General features: G+C 45.3%; 1 protein-coding gene across 1 annotated transcript; it reads left to right on the forward strand.

The window, feature by feature from the left end:
• The first annotated feature begins 1,699 nt into the window (after positions 1-1,699).
• Positions 1,700-17,538, forward strand: LOC113972971 (tenascin-N-like). Its single transcript, XM_027694534.1, is given in 14 exon segments — positions 1,700-3,019; positions 4,226-4,280; positions 4,464-4,649; positions 5,147-5,236; positions 6,643-6,785; positions 6,788-6,908; positions 8,713-9,096; positions 12,302-12,435; positions 12,935-13,067; positions 14,216-14,366; positions 15,429-15,526; positions 16,198-16,365; positions 16,450-16,469; positions 17,365-17,538. Coding segments are annotated over 14 exon segments (2,202 nt in total). The 5' UTR covers positions 1,700-2,674.
• The last annotated feature ends 1,595 nt before the right edge of the window (positions 17,539-19,133 follow it).

Raw genomic sequence — 19,133 nt, forward strand, 5'->3', positions numbered from 1 at the left:
TCCCCCTTCCCTGCCGCTCCCCCTTCCCCCTTCCCTGCCGCTGCATTCCCGCCATTCCCGACGGTTCTGCCGCTGGAAACGAAATGAAGGCCCCGACCGCGTCAGAGGGCTGTGCTGTGTACCCTACAGCTGATGCAGAGCTTTCTAAAGCAGCGGAGGTTTGGACAGCAGAGTAGTTTCACCGCAGCAAATAAAGGCAAATAATCCGTTTGGTTAAACTAAATGATACTTATGGAGAGTCTGTAAAATTAGTAGTTTGTCTCAGCTGAATGCCTCGCTGAGAAAAGCATTGTATCCTGTGACTACAAGTGCCCCTTTCTGTCCTCAGTCCCATCTCCATGTTACTTAGACACACAGAAGACCTGTCCCCCAAACCTTCAGGCACTGAGCTGCAGGAGGGAAGACATGCAGAATTGGATTATTGGAATCTTTCACACAAATACTGCAGGTTGTCCCCAGCTTTGATCATCTCGTGCTTTCCTCTGCAAAAGGTGGAAAGATATGAGCAAGGCTTCTTCCATCCCTTCCCTTAGGATCGTATTCTGTGCCTGCCAGATCTGACTTAGGCACTCTTTCCTAAATTATTTCTTTCCCTAATCTGCTGTTATTGCCAGTTATATGTATGACATGATATTCTCTACAAAGAGTCAGTTAAACCCACTCCTTTTAACAGCAGGGAAAAATCTCTTTATTGCACGATGAGGAAGCCAAAAGAAGCTGTTTTCTTTTATTATGCTTGATAGAAATGCTTATGTTTAGAGGTTTTTCCTCCTGAGTGATCTCTAAGCCCAGGAAAATCTGAGATCAATCTGTGGTTTCCATGAAGCCCTAATTAGTCATGACATCATGGTACAACCCAGAATGTCATTAATCACTTGGTGCTGAGTAAAGGGATTTTGTGCACGTGTCTGTCTGTTTGGGGACTTCATCTAGAATTTATAAAGTTGGAAAAGCCCTCTAAGCTCAAGTCCAACCATTAGCTCAGCACTACCAAGCCCATCACTAAACCATGTCCAAGAGCCACATCTACACGTCTTTTAAATCCATCCAGGGATGGTGATTGCACCACTGCCATGGGCAGCCTGTGCCAGTGCCAGTGCCTGACCACCTTTTCAGTAAAGCAATTTTTCCTAATATCATGTAAGGCTATAAGATAAGGAATTGTAGACTGAATCTTGAAATCCATACCCTATTTTGGTTGGTGTCAGTGATGATTTTGCTTGAAGAGATGCACTAGGATGGCCTGCAAAACACATATAATCAGGTGTAATATGTATTTTCAATGGTGGTGGGGCTTTGTTTTGTTCTTAGAAACCAAAGCCTCATGTTTCTGAGCAGGAAGGACACCTTCCTATAGCTGTGCTGCCAATGGGAGGTAGGAATCTAATGGTAGGGATATTTCCCGAGGTTTTGCAGATATTTAGGAGAGATAAGGATGTTTCACAGAAACAGTTCATTTTCATCATCACTCAGGATTGCATGACTCTCAGAAATGTGATTATAAATTATTATTATATATTATATATATATCAGGGCAGCACTATTATCTGAGTTCAGATGTGCTGTTACTGTGGATGCATATTGGCCAAATGCTTTCTAGTTATCACATTACCTAATTTAGCACTTAAATAATATTTTTCTTCCACTTGTGCAATGAATAATATGACCGCTTAGTAAGACACATATGGTGGCATTTTGCATTTGGATCCTGTGGTATGAAGTTCTAACTTTTTAACCAAGTGAATATCATCTCCTGTACAGATTGACATCTACCATTAATGCCAACACTTAGTGCGTAACGCTGAATAAGCCAACTGATGAGTTTAGGTTTCTAACTTTATATTTTATCCTTCCACCCCTGCTTGTTCAGCTTCTTCCTTCCTGTTATTCTTTTCTACGAGGTGTTCATTTAGTCCAAAAATTCTTGCTTGGTTGACAGCACAAAACTTTTACAGAAAACAGTTTTGTTTCTGTCAAAGATTAGACCTGAAGGCTTGAAGTTCAGTTTTGACCTCTAAATGTCAATTAAGTTAAACAGTAATATTTTGTGTATTTTTAAGTCTTAGTTTTGAGCCTTACTCAGCCTGAAAACAAGCTCTGCCTATATATTTATGCAGGGTAGGAAAGAACTATTCTTTGTGAAATAAAAACACAGGAAAACAAATAGGTTTGCAGCACATCTTACTCCGTGTGTACTCAGATGTGCTCTAGTAGCTTCTAAATGAACCTTGCCCAATGCTAAGATGATAAATCAGATAAATGAGTCAAAGAAAAATAAACTTGAAATCCCTCAATCTAGTGTTCGGGCACACAAAATGCCAGCGCATTGGTGTCAAAGGGAGGGAATTTTTTAATTCTCCCAAATCCAAATAACAGTGTGGGCCATGTGCTGTGTTAGAAGAGTAATGTAAAGTGGGCAAAACTACCTCCCAAACTTCCTGTACCAAAAGATCAATGCCAGCTCTCTGAATTCTCCATGTGCACAGCATCAGCACAGTCATCAGGCTTTGAGGTGAACACTACGCAAGGTGCTGGAGACTGAAGGTTGCAAACTTAGAGCTCCTAGTTGGAGGGTCTGGAAGCTCTTTAACTCATCCAGTGTGACTCTTTCCCCAGTACTTGCCAACCTAGTTCTGAATCAGGGCAAAACAGATAATTTGTCATTTAGAAAATCATGAAAACCAGCTTTAGGATCACACTTCTTATATTTATTTATTTTTTAATCCTGAAAGCAGCTGTGCTGTTTGAAGGGTTGGCACTTCCCCTGAAAACATGCCAGATGGATTTCCAGAGCTGGCTTGCCTTCCCAGTGGGGTTATTGCTGTGCTGTGCTCTTCAGACATCTGCTGGTCAGCATCCCACATCTCACAACTGCACCAGTGATGCTCAAAGAATATACTTCAGCCACTCCTGTAAGATTGACCTACCCACGTCCTCCCAGATTAAGGTGGAAGCAGATCCATTACAGCATAATGAAGACAGCAGTGGGGTGCAGCTGGGTCCTGGAGAGCCTATTATTGTATCCTGTTTTTGTGTGTCTCAGATCATGAAATGACATATTTTGTTATGTATTACTGTGGTAACTGGAATGTCTGAGCATTTAGAAGTTGCTGTCAACAGTATAATTAATGCCTTGCAGTTCCTTCTGAAGGAGAAATAGAGGACCTGTTGAATAGCAGAGAGGAAGATACAATCCTCTTCCCAACTATGCTTAGACAAGGAATAAACCACACCATGTGTATTTAGGTTCTTTATTATTTTCCTGCAAAGCTGGATTATTCAAATCCAGCTTCTATATCAGAAGAAGAGACAGGATGAACAGTCTCAAATTTTTCAATAAAAGCACATAGTGAGGGAGTGTTTGGTGAAAGCTGTGAATGACACGTGGGAATGAATGCTGCCTTTCAAGTGAGAAGAATCTCCTGATGTTATCTGACCTCGTGTTGCTGACACATGCCTTTTTACAGGCGCTTACTATCTATTTTTCACTATCACTTAGTGCCTTGCTAATGAAATACAGCTGTAGATGGTTTGATCAGCTTAGATGTGCTCACTTGTCATTAAAATCAGGTAAACTTGAGGGTGAACAGATGCTCTACTTTGACTGCTTTCAAGGGCTGCTTCAAGACACTGATGAGCTGTCTGTCTTGTGGCAAAACAGTCAAGGCACTGTTGGTGTTCTGAAATATATTGTAGGCAGCAGGTCTGCCCAGGTCTCCTCCAGGCACCAAGTATAAGCTTCCATCAGGACTCAGTCAGAAAAGTTCAGTTTTCTGCCTCTGCCATGGAGAAGCTGTGTTCCCCAGTTTTGGGGACCGGCTGACATTTTGAAATGGCTGACAGTGATAGGAAAAGAGGGTTTTGGCTTGTCTTTCTCTTCCTAAATGCATTGGAAGGGACAGCTTTATGAGAGAGTTTTTCTTGTGTCAGTGTGGGTTTAGAAGCTGTAAAGAGTCGCCCACAAAATTATTGTATTTGTTCCTGCAGTATTCATTTGTATTTAATGGTGTGCTGTTGAGCAGCAAGTTCTCCTAATCTCTTCCCAGCACTGAATGAGCCTGATCCTGCTGAGCTTAGGAGGTTGTGTGGAAAGACTGTATTTGAAGCAGTCTCTCAAGAACTGAAGTGTCATTTGGTTAGCAGCTGTTAATATGTTATGCTGTCTGCTTGCACTTGGCAAAACCAGTGAAGAGTTTGGTGATTTTGACATTTTTCTTGTTTCTAGCACAACAGGTGGGAGCTGAGAGCCAGAAAACTCCAGAGTTGGAATGTTACCATGGGTAAAACTAAGCCTGGTGAAATAGTGATTGTGCTGTACTTGCTTAAGTCTTCAGTGTGGCTGAGGAAAATGTCTCAGGTCTCAGAAAGCAGACTGGGCAGGGAGGAGGACTTCCTATCTTATATTTACCTTTTTACTATTTGCCTGATGCTGCTTCCTTGTGGCTTTCTGCTGTTCTTCCCAGTCCTGTCTGCACTCAATGCCATCTGGGTGACGGAGGAGATGGAGCACTCACTGGAAGTGGAGTGGGAGAACCCACCAACAGATGTGGATTATTACAAGCTAAAATTCAGATCCCTAGTGGAGATGGATGAGAAGCAGGTCATGGTGCCCAAAAGCAATGACCCTAAGAGTAGATACATCCTGACTGGTGTGGGTATTCCAAACTGGTCAGGGGCAGGGAAAAGTGACAGGAATGACTGACAGTCAGACCACAGTCCTGAGACAATTCTTCTCTCATGTGTGAATGGCCAGTTTTCCTTCACCTTGTGTGAAGGTGAGATGACACCCATAAGGATGGATGTCTCCACAGGGAGAAAGCTATGCTCTGTGGATAGCAAGTTTCAAGGCATATTCATTCATTCATTTAATTCTGTCTTTGCCAGGAATTAAGTGTATTTTTCTATTTCAGAATTGGTAACACTTATATTATTGGAAATCCCCACTAGCTGTAGCCTATATACCCTAAGGGCAAGCCTAGATCCATCAAGACATTCAAAAGACAAAAGGAAGTTGGATAGAAATCTAAACTCCAAGTTTCTCTCTCCTATAAATCCTAGAACTCGATAGACTAAAAAACCCAGCTTTCTTCAAGAAGAAATACTGCCTTTCCTGATTGCTGTTAATGCTCCTTTTTGCTGTTTGTAGGCCTGAAGCCTGGCACAGAGTACGAGGTCACTGTCATACCTGTGAAAGACAACACAGAAGGGACACCATCCTCGGTGACTGTGGGGACTGGTACGTGAAAAGTTGTTTTTGCTACAGAGTTTGGGGACAGATCTGTCAAGATTCCAGCACAAAAGGTGCACAGTTGGCTGCTTCTTCATGCATCACCTGCAGCCAGGTCTGCTGATACCTTCTTTGAGCTTGCCTACACTGTATATTGGGCACTAAACCTAGGTTGAGCTCAATCTTTTGCCTTGGTTTTTAAACCCACAGTAGCTTCACCCTTAATTTGACTAACAGCTCCATCCAGGCACAGCATAAGTGTAATAAGTTGGCCTCTCTGTGTAGTAACAACCCTCTTGGATCATTGACTCTTTAGAAAAAAAGGCAGAATATTTTTGAGCTATTCTGTTCCAAAATAGAGCTTGAAGAATTTTGAGCTCCTATTCTACCTATAAGATTCTGGAATCTCTGAAATTCAGCTCTTACAAAAGGGTAGGTGTGCTGCTTCCAAAGACTGAAAAATCCCTTATCAGGCTTGACATTCTGAGGTTGTTTTGTAGATTAGTCCATTAAAAGAAAATTAATTTTAAACAACAGAACCTACAACCTCCACAATGCCATTGTGAGGTTGCTCCGTGTAGGTTCTGATTACTTGGAACACCCTTGACTTGTGTTTTCAAGCTGTTCCTGACAGACATAGGGGCTGCAAAACTTCTTTAAAAAGAAAAAAAAAAACCCACAATGAATAATCCTGCTCATGTTCTTATGTAACCCCTGGAGTCTAAGAACTGCAACTAAGACAAATACCAGCTTCTTCAAGAGCTACACTGAACTCTGATTCACCACCTAAAATAGCAAAGCCTTAGGGGAGTCAGACAGGTCTGCAGGGTGGGCAGAAAGGGAGGAGCAGCAGACGGCTGACAGTGGAGCAGGGGAAGGGTGAGCCCTGTGCTTGGAGCTGGGAGAGGGTAAGCTGGAAGGACATCCTCAAGTTGGTTCCTATGGAAGGTGAGACAAGTAGCCTGCGAGCTCGTCTTGCAGTAAAAATGGAAAGTTTCATCTAAATGGTAGAACAGACCTGCTTTCTCCCCACCCTGGTTTCTCATGGATACCTTTCTTGAGGGGATGTAGTGGGAAACCCAGGTGACTGGTTTAGGTGGCCACAGCAGCAAGGCAAAAATGAAGGAAATGTGTACATGGAATGGTTTGAGTTGGAAGGCACCTTAAAGCTCATCTCATCCCACTCCCTGCCACAGGCAGGGACACCTTCCACTAGCCCAGGTTGCTCCAAGCCCCGTCCAGCCTGGCCTTGGACACTTCCAGGGATGGGGCAGCCACAGCTTCTCTGGGCAACCTGTGCAGGGCGTCACCACCCTCTGGGTAAAGAATTTCTTCCATAACATGCCATGACAGGTATTGTAGTGGTTTAATTAATCTGGAGATTCCTGATCCTGCACTTTGAAATGCTCTCTCAGGAGTTGATGACCCAACCAATGTGACAACCGACCAAGTGAGAGAGGATACTGCCACTGTCACGTGGAATAAAGTGGAGGCTCCTATAGACAGGTACATGGTGAGATACACCTCAGCTGATGGGGACACCAAGGACATAGAGGTGGGGGGAGTGACAACAACATGATCACCTTACTGGATCTGAAGCCAGGCATGGAATATGTCATCCACATCTGGGCACAGAAGGGACCCCAGAGGAGCAAGAAGGCAAGCACCAGGACTGTGACAGGTGAGCTGTAGAAGCACCAGAGGGAGCTGAGTTTGAAACTCAAACTCCATCATTTTTACTTGTTTTAGGAAAGCTTCTCCTGCTCTGGACATGTTTTTAGTGAAGCAAAAAATTCATGTAATTCTTACTAGTGAGGCTGAACAAGTCTCCAGCTCAGATTAAGACTCTGAGTCCTGTTGTGGACAGACCTTATGGCAAGGGACCGGTTACTGTCAGTACAGAGAACAGTGAAATCCAGCCAAAACTAAAACCTCATAACCAATTGGAATGTGTAGTTCATGCCTTGCCTTTAAAATGCCATAAATCATTTCCAAGCTTTTCTTTGGGTGACTGTTGTGGCCTTTCCCAACAGAGCAGGGGGCTCACACATTTTGCACGTATAATCAGAGTGTTCGCTAAAATGGAAAACCAGATTTATTTGGATCATGGCATAAATTAAGAGTTGTGGAGGGTATCAAATCTCCCAAAGAGGGGATTTGGTCGCTGTCCTTTGATGACAGGGAGTCTCCATTGGAAGGGTGCTTGCAGCAGCATCTGCAGCTGGGTTGGGAAACTCCCTGAACCTCTGTCTTGATGAATTTGTACAATCCAGCCAGCTGTGTGTGGCTGTGTGTACAAGAGCAGGTTCCACTGGCTGTTTACCAACATCTTCTCTATGTACAATCTGCACTTCTACACCAAAATTACCTAGGGAAGTGCTTGGGATGCTCCACTCAGGATGTTAACTAACACATTTAAACATATAAATTGGACTAGACACAACAGGAGCTGCCTCAGGGAATTTGTAGGACTGTTTGAAGTTCCAATATGAGGGGATCAGTCAATCCCCTACTTCAGCCAGTCCATGTTCTCACTGGTATGGGTGACTGGCTGGGAAGCTCCTGGACCACCAGGGAGTTAAGGAGTTAAAAGCACTGCACATGAGGAGCAGCACAGCCCATACCCAGCTGCAGTGCAATTAGAACTAAAGAACAAACTTGATTTTCATATCACACAAGAAAATCATTTGCATAATTTTTTCTTGCCACAGGTGAGCATCTCATACTGCTAAGGAGCTGAGCTGTGGTTATTCAAATTCCCAGCTCCCACCTTGTGCCACTCTGGGGTGGCACAAACAAGCCTCAGTGTCTTTCATTAAAATGAAAAGTAATGTGTTTTTGTCTCACAGAAGAGGTGAGATTAGTACACACAGGTGGAAAATCACAACTTTTACCATAGCTAATGTGTGGTAAATCACAGTGCAGCTAAGCTGGTGTGTGGTAAATTACAGTGTGGCTGTCAGATGGTTGTGCATTTGTGCCCTGGAGTTTAGAGCCTCCAGCAGAATAAGAAATGCTGCTCCAATAATTTGAGAGGCACTGACATGCAGATGTGGTTACCAGTGTGCCAGGAATGGCAGGACATGGAAGCAGTTAGCATCCCTTGTTTTATCTTCCGTGCACTGTATCCAGCAGAACAAAATGATTTGGCTCCATGAATGGTGATATCCAATGGTGACTTGCTTAATTACTGGTTATTTACAGTGCATGGTCAAAACACAGTTTATAGCTAAAGATAAAACTGTAAGATTTACCAGTTTGGGCTGGAGAAAAAAACCAAGCAAGCTTTTGGATACACAGGCCCTTTTTAGGTCTTTAGACATAGAATCACTTCTCAGAGCTCATCTGTTTTTCCAAATGTATTTGATAGTCTAATAAAACACACTACCTCTGTCTATAAAACCTGTGTTTTCTGTGTCTTTGGGCCACTGTGATTACCACAGCACTATACTAAAACTTCTAATAATTGTGACTTTTGCTTGCAGAAATCGACAACCCAACTGAACTGTTGTCTGACCAAGTGACAGAGGATGCAATTACTGTTTCCTGGAACAAAGTCCAGGCTTCAATAGACAGATACAGACTGAGCTACACCTCAGCTAATGGGGACACAGAGGAGAGAGAGGTGGAGAAAGACAAGAACGTCACTACCTTGGCAGGACTGGAGCCAGGCACAGAGTACATCATTTACATCTGGGCAGAGAAGGGAGAACAGCAGAGCAAGAGGGTCAGCACTGAGGCTGTGACAGGTAAGTGGACAGTAGGTTTTGTTGAGTGTAAGCTCAGAGATCAGAGATCAGATGCCATTAGGCTTAGTCCATCCTGGACATGTAGTTTACCACCACGCTGTGATCTCCTCTCTGCTTTTTCATGACCTCTGAGCTTTGATCTTCTCTCTCCCAAAACAGGGAGCACAAGCATATCTGTGAAAGAGCTTCCAGGTCTCTCCAAACACCTCTACACAGCAATTCTACTTCTCAAAACAGAGGATAAACAGCATCAGGCATAATATATGGGGTTTCCCACACTATTACTCTGCAGGCCTTGGCATTCCCAGCTGCAAGGTCACTTGAGTGAATATACCATCTTGCTCACTGTTCTTCTGCTTTTAACCCATCCCTCCCAGCAGAAGGACCCTGCTCTCTTGGTATTTTGTTTCATGAGCTCTCTTTGCATTGCTGGGTGTTGAAGATGCACGGTTGTAACCCCACTTAAATTATTAAATGTAATAATTTAAATACCTGCCTATAGGCTCCTATAACAGACACTAATGCTATAGATGATTCTAGAAGAGGCAGATGATGTAATACAAGAGTGATGACAGCTGATGGTCCTTATTTCACTAGTCCTCCATCAAAAGCATGCAGTGCTTCATGTGCTGCTACCAAGCCCAACAATAACAGAAGTTTAATAACCAAAGTGAAACCATTTTAGAATCAGAGACAGTTAAAAATAATGGCCTGCCCTTTGACTCATGACCTTAGGCTGGTCCTAGGAGGCTGCCAAGCAGGCTTAAATCTGTCCTGTTCAGTCAGCCAGAAGGATTGTGATAAACTGGGAACATTCAGGGTCACTCCATATCCATTGACCTTGTTAATGTACTTATTTTTAGTTTATGAATCCAGCTGGTCCAAGATAGATGGGTTGAATCTTGGATTTAGGGCAAGATGCCAAAGAGTTCCCCAGTGCTTACAGAGGTTGAGGGCAGCTGATGGGGACAAATGGAGATCTCTTGAGGTCAAAAGGCCAAACCTATCTGGAACTAGAAATGCAAGGAGTGTTTCAGCAATTTCAAATGGATTTTTTTTTAACTGGCACGAAAACAGAGGCACCTGGAAATTTCTCATGAAGTGAAACTGTTGGGAGAGGGAATGCATTTAGCACTAGTAGGGATATTTTTGAAGTATTTTCAGAAAAAATTACACCTCTGTTAAAATAATGCAACTTCTGAGGAAAAAAGAATACATTTTCTCACTCAAGGTGCTGGCTTATTATTCCCAAGCATTAAAACCGGCTGTGGCAAGGAGCTGCTCTGCAGGGACCTCCTGCTCCCGTGGGAGCTGCCGGCTGGCCTTTAAGGGCAGCGCTGTGAGACTACAGCCTCTGAGGCTGCCTTTCCCATCCCTGGCTTCTCGGGATGGAATTCGTTCCTTTTAGCTCCCTCTCCTGTCCAGCGGGAGGTACACAGGTAGTGAGCTGCTCTGAGAAGGTTTCTGGGCTGTTTTACTTAAAGCAATTGTTTAGTGCTCTCCCAAATGAAGTCCGAGTTCGTCAGGTAATGGACTAATGCTTAACTTCTGAGCCGAGTGAAAGGTGGTCTCAGGTTGTAATGAATAGCCAGCGTTATAAACAACATGGTGTGTGAAATACAGTGTTACTGTCCCTGTTCCTATACTTGGTGTTTTGATTTCTTCTTCTCTGCCTTTTTTATCTGCTTTAAGCAGCAACCTTATGCATGAGGAGAGCAGCATTTCCTGGGAGGAGCCACCCTGCTCCACTCTTCTCATTTAAGTAAGGCAGACAAAAGTTGGCCTTGGCTTTCTCCATGACCTTTTCACAACGGTATTATTTCACTGATGCATTATAATTGTTGATGTGTTTATGCTTGCAGCACTCTTCAAGGCCTGGGAGGCTTTATTGCCTGGTTTATACAGAGAAGAACTGAATTGACAAAAACATGACCGTAGTCCTCCAGGGAGGCTTGTGGAAGAGCAGGGAATTGAAATTAATTATTCTATTATAGTTTAAAATAAACTCAGGTGTAGTTCAGTGTTGGAGCACCCATCCCTGGAGGCCAGCAGTGCCCACCAGGGACCTTCGCTCTAAAACTTCCAAAGTCACACAAGCTCTTGCTTCCCATGGAGTGCCCAGGCTGACTGACCAAGTGCACCTGAAACCAAAAGGTTACAGGCTTTATTTCCTGGGAGAAAAGGCTGTTGTTGGCTTTTCAGAGCCCTGTGCTTAAACTGCCAGTCCAACTCCCAAAATTGAATACAAAGGAAGATTCCTCCCAGGGAAAAGGTGCCAGCACAGAAAGCTCTGGCTGCCCACGGAGTGCCCAGGCTGCCCCACCAACTGCACCTGAAAGCCAAAGCTTTCTGTCCTGGGGTAAAGGGCTGCTCTACCCTTGATTCAGCCTTGCGCTGCATTTGCCGGGACCCCCCTCCCCAAAACCGATAGAAATGAAGATTCCTCCTAGGGAAAAGGGGCCAGCACAGAAAGCTGTTGCTACCTGTGGAGTGTCCAGGCTGGCCCACCAACTGCACCAGAGAGCCAAAGGTTGCAGTCTTTCTTTCCTAGGGAAAAAGTGTTGTTGGTTGCTTACAAGAGCCCTGCGCTCCAACTGCCAGTCCGACTCCCAGACTGAACACACAGGAAGTACATTTTGAGAAGTAGGGACAGGTACTTCCATTGTTGTTGCTTTAAACTGAGATTTAAAAATTGCATTTATCCTCAGGGAAGCACTGCAGCCCTGTTGTGGTATGTTGGCAGAAGCTTTTTTACAGCTGCTGTGAACTGGTGTTGCATTAAAATAATTCTGTTTTTCTCCTCATGCTGACCTTGGGCAATCTAAATGCTCAGGAAAAGTCTGTCTAAGCCTTTGTTTCTGGTGAAGGAGCTGGTGTCCCATATCCAGCATATACTGAACTGTAAAGCTCTGGGTTTCTTTATGTTCCTGCATTCACTAAGGAAAACTGAAGCCCGACAACGCTCTGAAGTCATTCTTCATCTGAAGCAGGGGAACAAGGGGAAAGGGCTCTCAGCAGGCCACACTTGGGCTGTGCTCCAGGACTGAGACATAGAGCCAAAACCTGTTTTATCTGAGTGCTCCTCAGAGATGAGCTTGAGACATGCCAGGAACTCCTGGACACTGTACAGCTGAGCCAATTGCAGGGCTCACAGAACATCCTAAACCAGATCTGAGGTAGGCCTGGCTGTGTTTGGTCTAGACTTCTGCTGCTTGCTAGATATGAAGGCTACTGGGTGACTTTCAGGCATTGAAACTCAGCCCAAGCCCTGCACTGCAGTTGCTGTCTCTCGTTTATGCCATGGGACTTGACTTTTCTTTTTCAGTAGGGATTGATCCTCCCAAGAACCTCCATGTGTCAGAGGTGACTCATTCTACTGGTGTGGTTACCTGGGCTCCTCCTGCAGCACAGATTGATGGCTACTCCCTGACCTACCAGGGTCCGGATGGCACGAGTGAGGTACAGTGAATTCCTTGAATTTTTCAGTCCTGCAGACCTCACTGAAATCACCCCTGTGATTATGGGTGCTGCCAGTTGGATCTTGTGGGTATGTGGACCACAGGAAAACAATTTTGAGCAGAAATCTATGCTATCTATGACCCAGGGAGGGAGAATTTAAGGAAGGAGATGTTCTGTTGTCATGAGTAGAAGCTGTGGAAGGACTTTGTGACAGTGTAATGCCTCTTCCCAACAGATCCAGCTGCAGAAAACAGGGTTACCTCTTCACTTCTCTACCTGGAAGGACAGCACTCATTAAGGACAGAGTGTTCTACAAGTTTTTCTTGAGACCTAGCCCTAAATCTTCCTTCTGAGAAGATAGATTCCATGTTTGAAGGATGGGCAGTTTGAACCCTTCAAGAAAAGCCTGTAAATTCATATGGGGTATGAGGCACTGTGGTCCAGGAAAGCTAAATGCTGTCCAGAGCTGGGTTGACCTTTGATCCATGTTACTTGGCAGGAAGCACAGCTGGGTCCCAGTGAACAACAGTTTGTGTTGGAAGGCCTGGAACAAGGAGTGAGGTACGCTGTCTTTGTGAAGGCCCACGAGGGAGGTCACCAGAGCAGAAGGACAGTCAGTACCTTCTCAGCAGGTAGGAATTGGCCTTGCATGTTACATTTTCCCTGTGCTCTGCAGCTGCTGTGTTTTGTGGTAGAGATTACAGATGGAGTTCATGTCCTACAGATGGACTAGGAAACTGTGATCATAAGCAAACCGTAGGGCAAATCAGTGCTGTGCCTCCTGGCTGGGTGTCCTTTCTGAGCCCCACCATCTGGAGGCTTGGAAGCACAGAGGGACAGTGTGAGTGGAGATTGTCTCTCACTTGGCTACCAGGGCTTGCCAGCAGCGCTGACCAGCGTGGGCAAAGGCTGCTGGTGAGCTGCCAGAGGGCAGGAGAGAGGATGATAAGCAGGAGATCTTTCTGCACATCCCAGTTATGGCGGGGCACAGCAGTGTAAGTACCCTCAGGACGGTGGGTAGCTGCCCAGGTTGTTCAGAGGTCAGGAAATACAAGAGTGGCAGCAAATCAAACAAATCTCATGCCAGCCTGCTTTGAGAGACTCTCATACTGTGCCAGTGCCCACAGAGGCTGCCAATTGTGGATTAATTGTGAAATGAAGAGAAAGTAAAGTCCTTATTTTCTGCCACTCTCACCTTTACAAACAAGGGGCTCCTCTTCCCACTCTCACTGTGAGCCAAGGCTGGGTTGTTTTGTATGGGCAGATAGTGACAGGACAAGGGGAAATGGTTTTAAACTGACAAGAGAGCAGGTTTAGATTAGGTGTTAGGAAGAAATTCTTCTCTATGAGGGTGATGAGGCACTGGCAAAGATGACCCAGAGAAGCTGTGGTTGCCCTGTCCCTGGAAGTGTTCAAGGCCAGGTTGGATGGAGCCTTGAGGAACCTAATCTAGTGAGTGGCACCCCTGCCATGACAGGGGGATTGGAACTAGGTGGCCTTTGGGTTGGAAGGGACCTTAAACTGTTCTGGAATTCTTTGGTTCTATCTCTTGCAGCCCCTGGGGACCCCATCCATGTGCCAGCTCCCAGGCAATGCAGAAAGCTGCCAGCAGCAACCTCCTGGTGCAGCTGTGCACTGTGTGAGGCCATAGAGGGACCTGCTGCTTTCTGCACTTCTCTTCCAGTGCCTTTGTCCACAGGAGCTTCCCGAGGGGGTGAGATGCCTCCTCCAGCTCCATGGCCTGCTCTGCTGATGAGTTTTGCCCCCTCTCTTCTCCCAGTGAGCCTCCTGTACCCGTATCCCATGGACTGCAGCCAGGTGCAGCAGAATGGAAATGGCTCCAGCGGCGTGTACACCATTGACCTGACTGGGGATGGCAGCAGGCCACTGCAGGTGTACTGTGACACAGCCACTGATGGAGGAAGGTGGCTCCTCTTCCTGCTTTTTGATGAATGTAATAGAGAGCACCTGACACTGTTGTCAGCTGAGGCTCCTTTTGCTCTGCTGCACTCCTGTGTCACAGCTCCTGCCTGGATGCAGTGCCATGTTTTAGGGAGGGTGGTGAATACTGATGCACCCACATCAGCAGCATTAAACCAGAATTTTTCACTCTTGTTTCCCTGGAAGGACACACAATAGAAAATGATGCTTGACCTCTTATCTGCCTTCTCCAGTAAGATCTTGTGGCTGCAGAAATGATAAGAGGTGCCTCCTGACAAGCTCCTACATACTTGGTCTCAGAGTCTTAATATGGACAGAACAGGGGTCTAAGTCAAAGGCACAGATTTAAAGGCTCAGGCAAAAGCCCAGAGGCCTAAGCTTTTCTTTTCACACAGCAAGAAGTTATACCCTAAGTCTCACAGTGGAAGAAGGAGTCATCCCAGAAGGGTTATGGGTATGGACAGTTAATGCAGTTCAGCTGATGCCTGTTAGTATTTAACTGCTAGTGCTGTGAGCACACACCTGCACCTGGCCACACAGGAGGTCTGAGTGGCTAGAAGGAATCTGGAGGCAGAGGTACAAAAATATCTTTATTACCTTTTTCACCTTTCATTTTCAGTGATAAGTGATTTTCTTTACTGAACTAAATTGCTGTGTGTTACTGCCCAAGCCCCTCTAACTTTGGTGGAAGTTTAGAAACCTGGACCTTCTCTCTAAGCCTGTTTTGTCCAAGTGTTTAGATCATGCTCAGATTTGTGGAAAGTAAGCTGTAAAATTTGCACAACTAAGTATTGACCCCAGTGCTTATGTGCAACCAGAAAATGGAAATGGATTCCTGAGTGTGCTCAGATGTAGTGTACCATCACAAGGTTGGATTTGATGATATTGGAGGTCTTTTCCAACTTTAATGATTCCATGGTCAACTAGAGTCGTCTGTTCCTGAGTGCTTCACCTTTTTGTCTGCGTTTGAGTTGGGGTGAGGATTTCTCACTTCCATCCTCCTTGTTTTTCCTCATTCCCTCATAAGCTCACTCCACAATCCTTGCTTTGCAGGTGTTTCAGAAGCGGAGCTCTGGTGAGTTGGATTTCTAGTAATGCTGGAAAAATTATATGGAAGGCTTTGGAGATCCCACTGAGGAATTTTGGCCTGGTACAGTACATGGGTGTAACCAGTGAAGAGCTGAAGATTGGCTTTGTAGAAGCACCTAAATGTTGGAATATCCAACCCTCTGATCCTGAAGTCTTGAACTGCCAGCTTCTGTGTCTTCCCTAGCAATGCCAATGAAGCACTGAGGGATCTTTAAAGGCCCACTAAGTATTTCCACTGACATTTTTGGGCTTTGGAGCAGTCCCAGAGCAAGCCAAACTCTGTAAAGGTTTATTTCAGGCTTGTGTGTTCTTATGAGGGGGGGAAATAAAGAAATTTTATTTGTGAGAATGCAAAGACCAGGAGACTCCACACAACTTTGTGTTCTCAGTTAGTTTTTGTCTGTCTTGTTCTGTTAGTGAACAATGTGTGAATCAGAGAATCCAGCACTAAATAGGGTAAGGTTTTTGGAGCAAGAGTCTTTAAATGTCCTGGGAAAAATAATGTTGCAGTACAGCTAGCCTTGTGCTGTTAAGGCTGTTTGTTTTTTCTGATTCTGCTGTCCCTTGCCAGAAACTGAGATAAGACAGAGTAAACTTGGCAAAATGTCATGACAACATCAAGCAGGGAAGGAGGGGGGCAGGAAATAGCTGATTTAACCCAAATGGCCGTGGGGTGAGAGTCTAGGACTGCAAAGGTGAACCCTTATAAGAGTAATTGTTTTTTATTTCTAGGTCTTGACAGGCTGCACAACCTCACGAGCAGCAGCCCCGTCCGCTACGAGCTCCATGTGGATTTGCAGACAGCCAGCAAATCCCTCTATGCTGTCTATGACTCCTTCCAGGTTGCCTCAAGCAGGGAGAGATACAGGCTGTCAGTGGGGAATTACAGAGGCAGTGCTGGTGAGGAGGGCCTTGTGCTGTGCTTCTGCTGTGCTCAGCCCAGGGAAGCAAATGCTGGGATCTGTGTATTTGTTTTGTCGGTAGCATGGGACCTCCTTCCTCAGGTCAGGTTAGATCAGATGTGGTTCTCTCTGAGGAGAAAAGTGTGTACTTCCCAGCAAGACTGAGGAGAGTGTACCCATAGGCTTGTCTCATATTGAAGGCAGGAGAAAGAGTTGTTTTTTTTATGGGGAAGAGAGCGCTCTGTAACCCAGGGAAATGCCAGCTGAAAAGGCAAACTGGGAGGAGTTTCCATGAGGTAACCACTGCTGATGGGGCAGCAACCTCTGGGGCTCCCCAGCTAAGAGTGGAAAAAAAGTGGCTTTTATTCAGGATGGGAGTTTGCTCAACAGCACTGCTGGCTTCTGCCACTGGTAAATCCTTACCACTGCCATTGTGTCCATAGGCTTCCATTCATCCTTTAATATCCTCTTGCTATAAGGTTTAGCTCTTCAGCTGGGAGGATCCAGCCCTTGGACATGCCCTCTAATAGCAGTGCTTTAGAAACTAGTGTGCAGACCTCTCATTTGAGAGGGAAAAGATCCGCAAGAAAACTTACAGCTCTTATTCCGTCCTCCCTGGATCCAGAGGACTTGAGCTCATGGCTCCCTGGTTCTTGTGGGCAGAGATACTTGAGGTGGAGCTGTCTTGAGGGGAACACCTAAAGGAACACTCACCAGGAGCCTCACTAGGATGCTGGCTCACTGTCCTTGGCTTTCAGTGCATGCCTCGGAGTGTATCTTGCTGTACAGGCTTATTCTGGGCTTGAAGTTGGCTCCAGTCCTGTTGTGTTCCAAACTGGATAGAAGTTTGATTTATATTAGGAGTGTCTGAAAGACTGATTATAATTAGAGTCTTTATGTATTGTAGGGTTAAATGGTATTTAGAGGGGGGCAATAGCAGACTCCTAGCACCTGGTCTGGGCACTTCAGTAAAACAAATTCCTTGGTCTGTTCCCAGGGTGTGAACTGGGAGCCATGGAAAGGCCATGAATTCTCCATTCCTTTTACGGAGATGAAGATCTGTCCTCAGTCATCCAGTAAGGAGGCAGTCCTGGGGAGGAAGAAGAGGTCTTTGTTAAGAAATATTCAATTGTTATCTTTGTCAGGGAAGAGGGAGAAGATCAAGGCTTAAATTGAACCCTGTGCAGGACAGTACCCAAAGTTCACTTCAGACAGCTTTCTCCAGCACACTGGGGACAACTGCTGACCAATGTGCACCCAGGGACATCTGGACCTGCAGCACATCCTGCTTCCAGCCTTTGGAGCTCCTGATGGGTGATCTCCCAGAGGCTGGGAGGGGGTTTTGGGGGAACATCCTGCTTGTAGATGGCCTGTTGGCTAAACATGACAAGGACCTGCTTGATCCAATATTTGCAACTTTGATGAACTTTACGTAAAACAAGCTTTAACACATGCTGTTCCTTCTAAAACCCAGGCTGCAGACTCCTCTTCCTTCTGTCCTTCTCTGGTGCCATCCACTTCAAACTTAGAAAAATTAAATTTGAACCTACTAACAAATAATAGCCCCCTAATTTACATTGGAGAGAGCTTTCCTGAGACTACTCCCTCTCCCTGTCTTGGTCTGTTGTTCCCCTTGTTATTTGGGAACATTCTCTACTCTTCCTGCAGAGCTGGGTTTTGGGAAATGTTGCCAGGCTGCTGGCAAGACTCATTAACCCAGATGAGTTCTGTAGACTGGGTTCCTCAACCTCCAGTATTGCATCTCTCCAGGTTAAAATCCTGCTATTTTGCTTGTATCTTCTTGTCTCTTGTGGCCCAAACTAAAACCTGAGCAGCTGTGCAGTAAGTTGATGTTCACACTCCAGGGTGAGGCCCAGAACAGGGTGAGTGTAAAGGCTACTCTCTTCCATGCTCTGCTCACCATCCCAAACCTGCCTCTCCATTCTGCTTGCCTAAGGGGCTGCTTACAGACCATAAACAAAATTCTCTGTGTGACTGTTCCATCTGCTGCCTTCTGCTTTTTCATTAGCAGCGTGGCAGGTAGTGATGCTGAAATGATAACGCTTGTCATCCACCTCTAAAAGGAGCACCTCTTGGACCTAAACTGATCCTGCACGCTTTCCCTCAAGCCCCAGTGCATGCTTTCACATTTGGCTGCTTTTTTATTTTAACTCAGTCGTAAAGGTGAGCTCTATTTTCTTTCCCTGAGCAGACATTAAAATTCTGGACCACCAGCTCCAGCCAGGGAAGAAGTATGAACTCACCAAATGCTGCTTGCTCAAAGGCTTCCTTGTCTGAACACATTGGAACATGGTTGTCCTATGTCTTAATGACCTTTTCTATCCCAGCGCTAAGCTGAATAATTAGTTTTAAAGAATCCTTCCCAGACTCTGGAGGAAATAATAAAATTGCAAATAAAGGAGGTCTTAGAATATTTCTGCCTTCTTTGCTTTGGGTGGCAGAATTATTTTTCTTCCCATTTAAACGAAGCATTTTGTATGGAGAGAGAGCATTACCCAGTCCCAGAGTGGGGCTGTGCAAATGAGGTCTTTGGGGTCTGCTCCAAAACAGGGATGGGCACTGTGTGATCTCTTTGTGACCTCACTCTGTGAAGCACTTAAATGATCTGTGCTTGCTGGGACCTGGCTGAGGAGAGTGAGCTAGAGAGTTGTCTCCCACAGGTGAGAACTAAGTTCTTCACAGAACTTTCAGGGCTGTGGCTCTTGTGGGTGGGCAGGCAGAGACTCATCTGAGCTGTGTTAGGAT

The sequence above is a fragment of the Neopelma chrysocephalum genome, unplaced genomic scaffold (genome assembly GCF_003984885.1).
Source record: "Neopelma chrysocephalum unplaced genomic scaffold, ASM398488v2 Primary Assembly neopelma1_98, whole genome shotgun sequence".
NCBI lineage: Eukaryota > Metazoa > Chordata > Aves > Passeriformes > Pipridae > Neopelma > Neopelma chrysocephalum.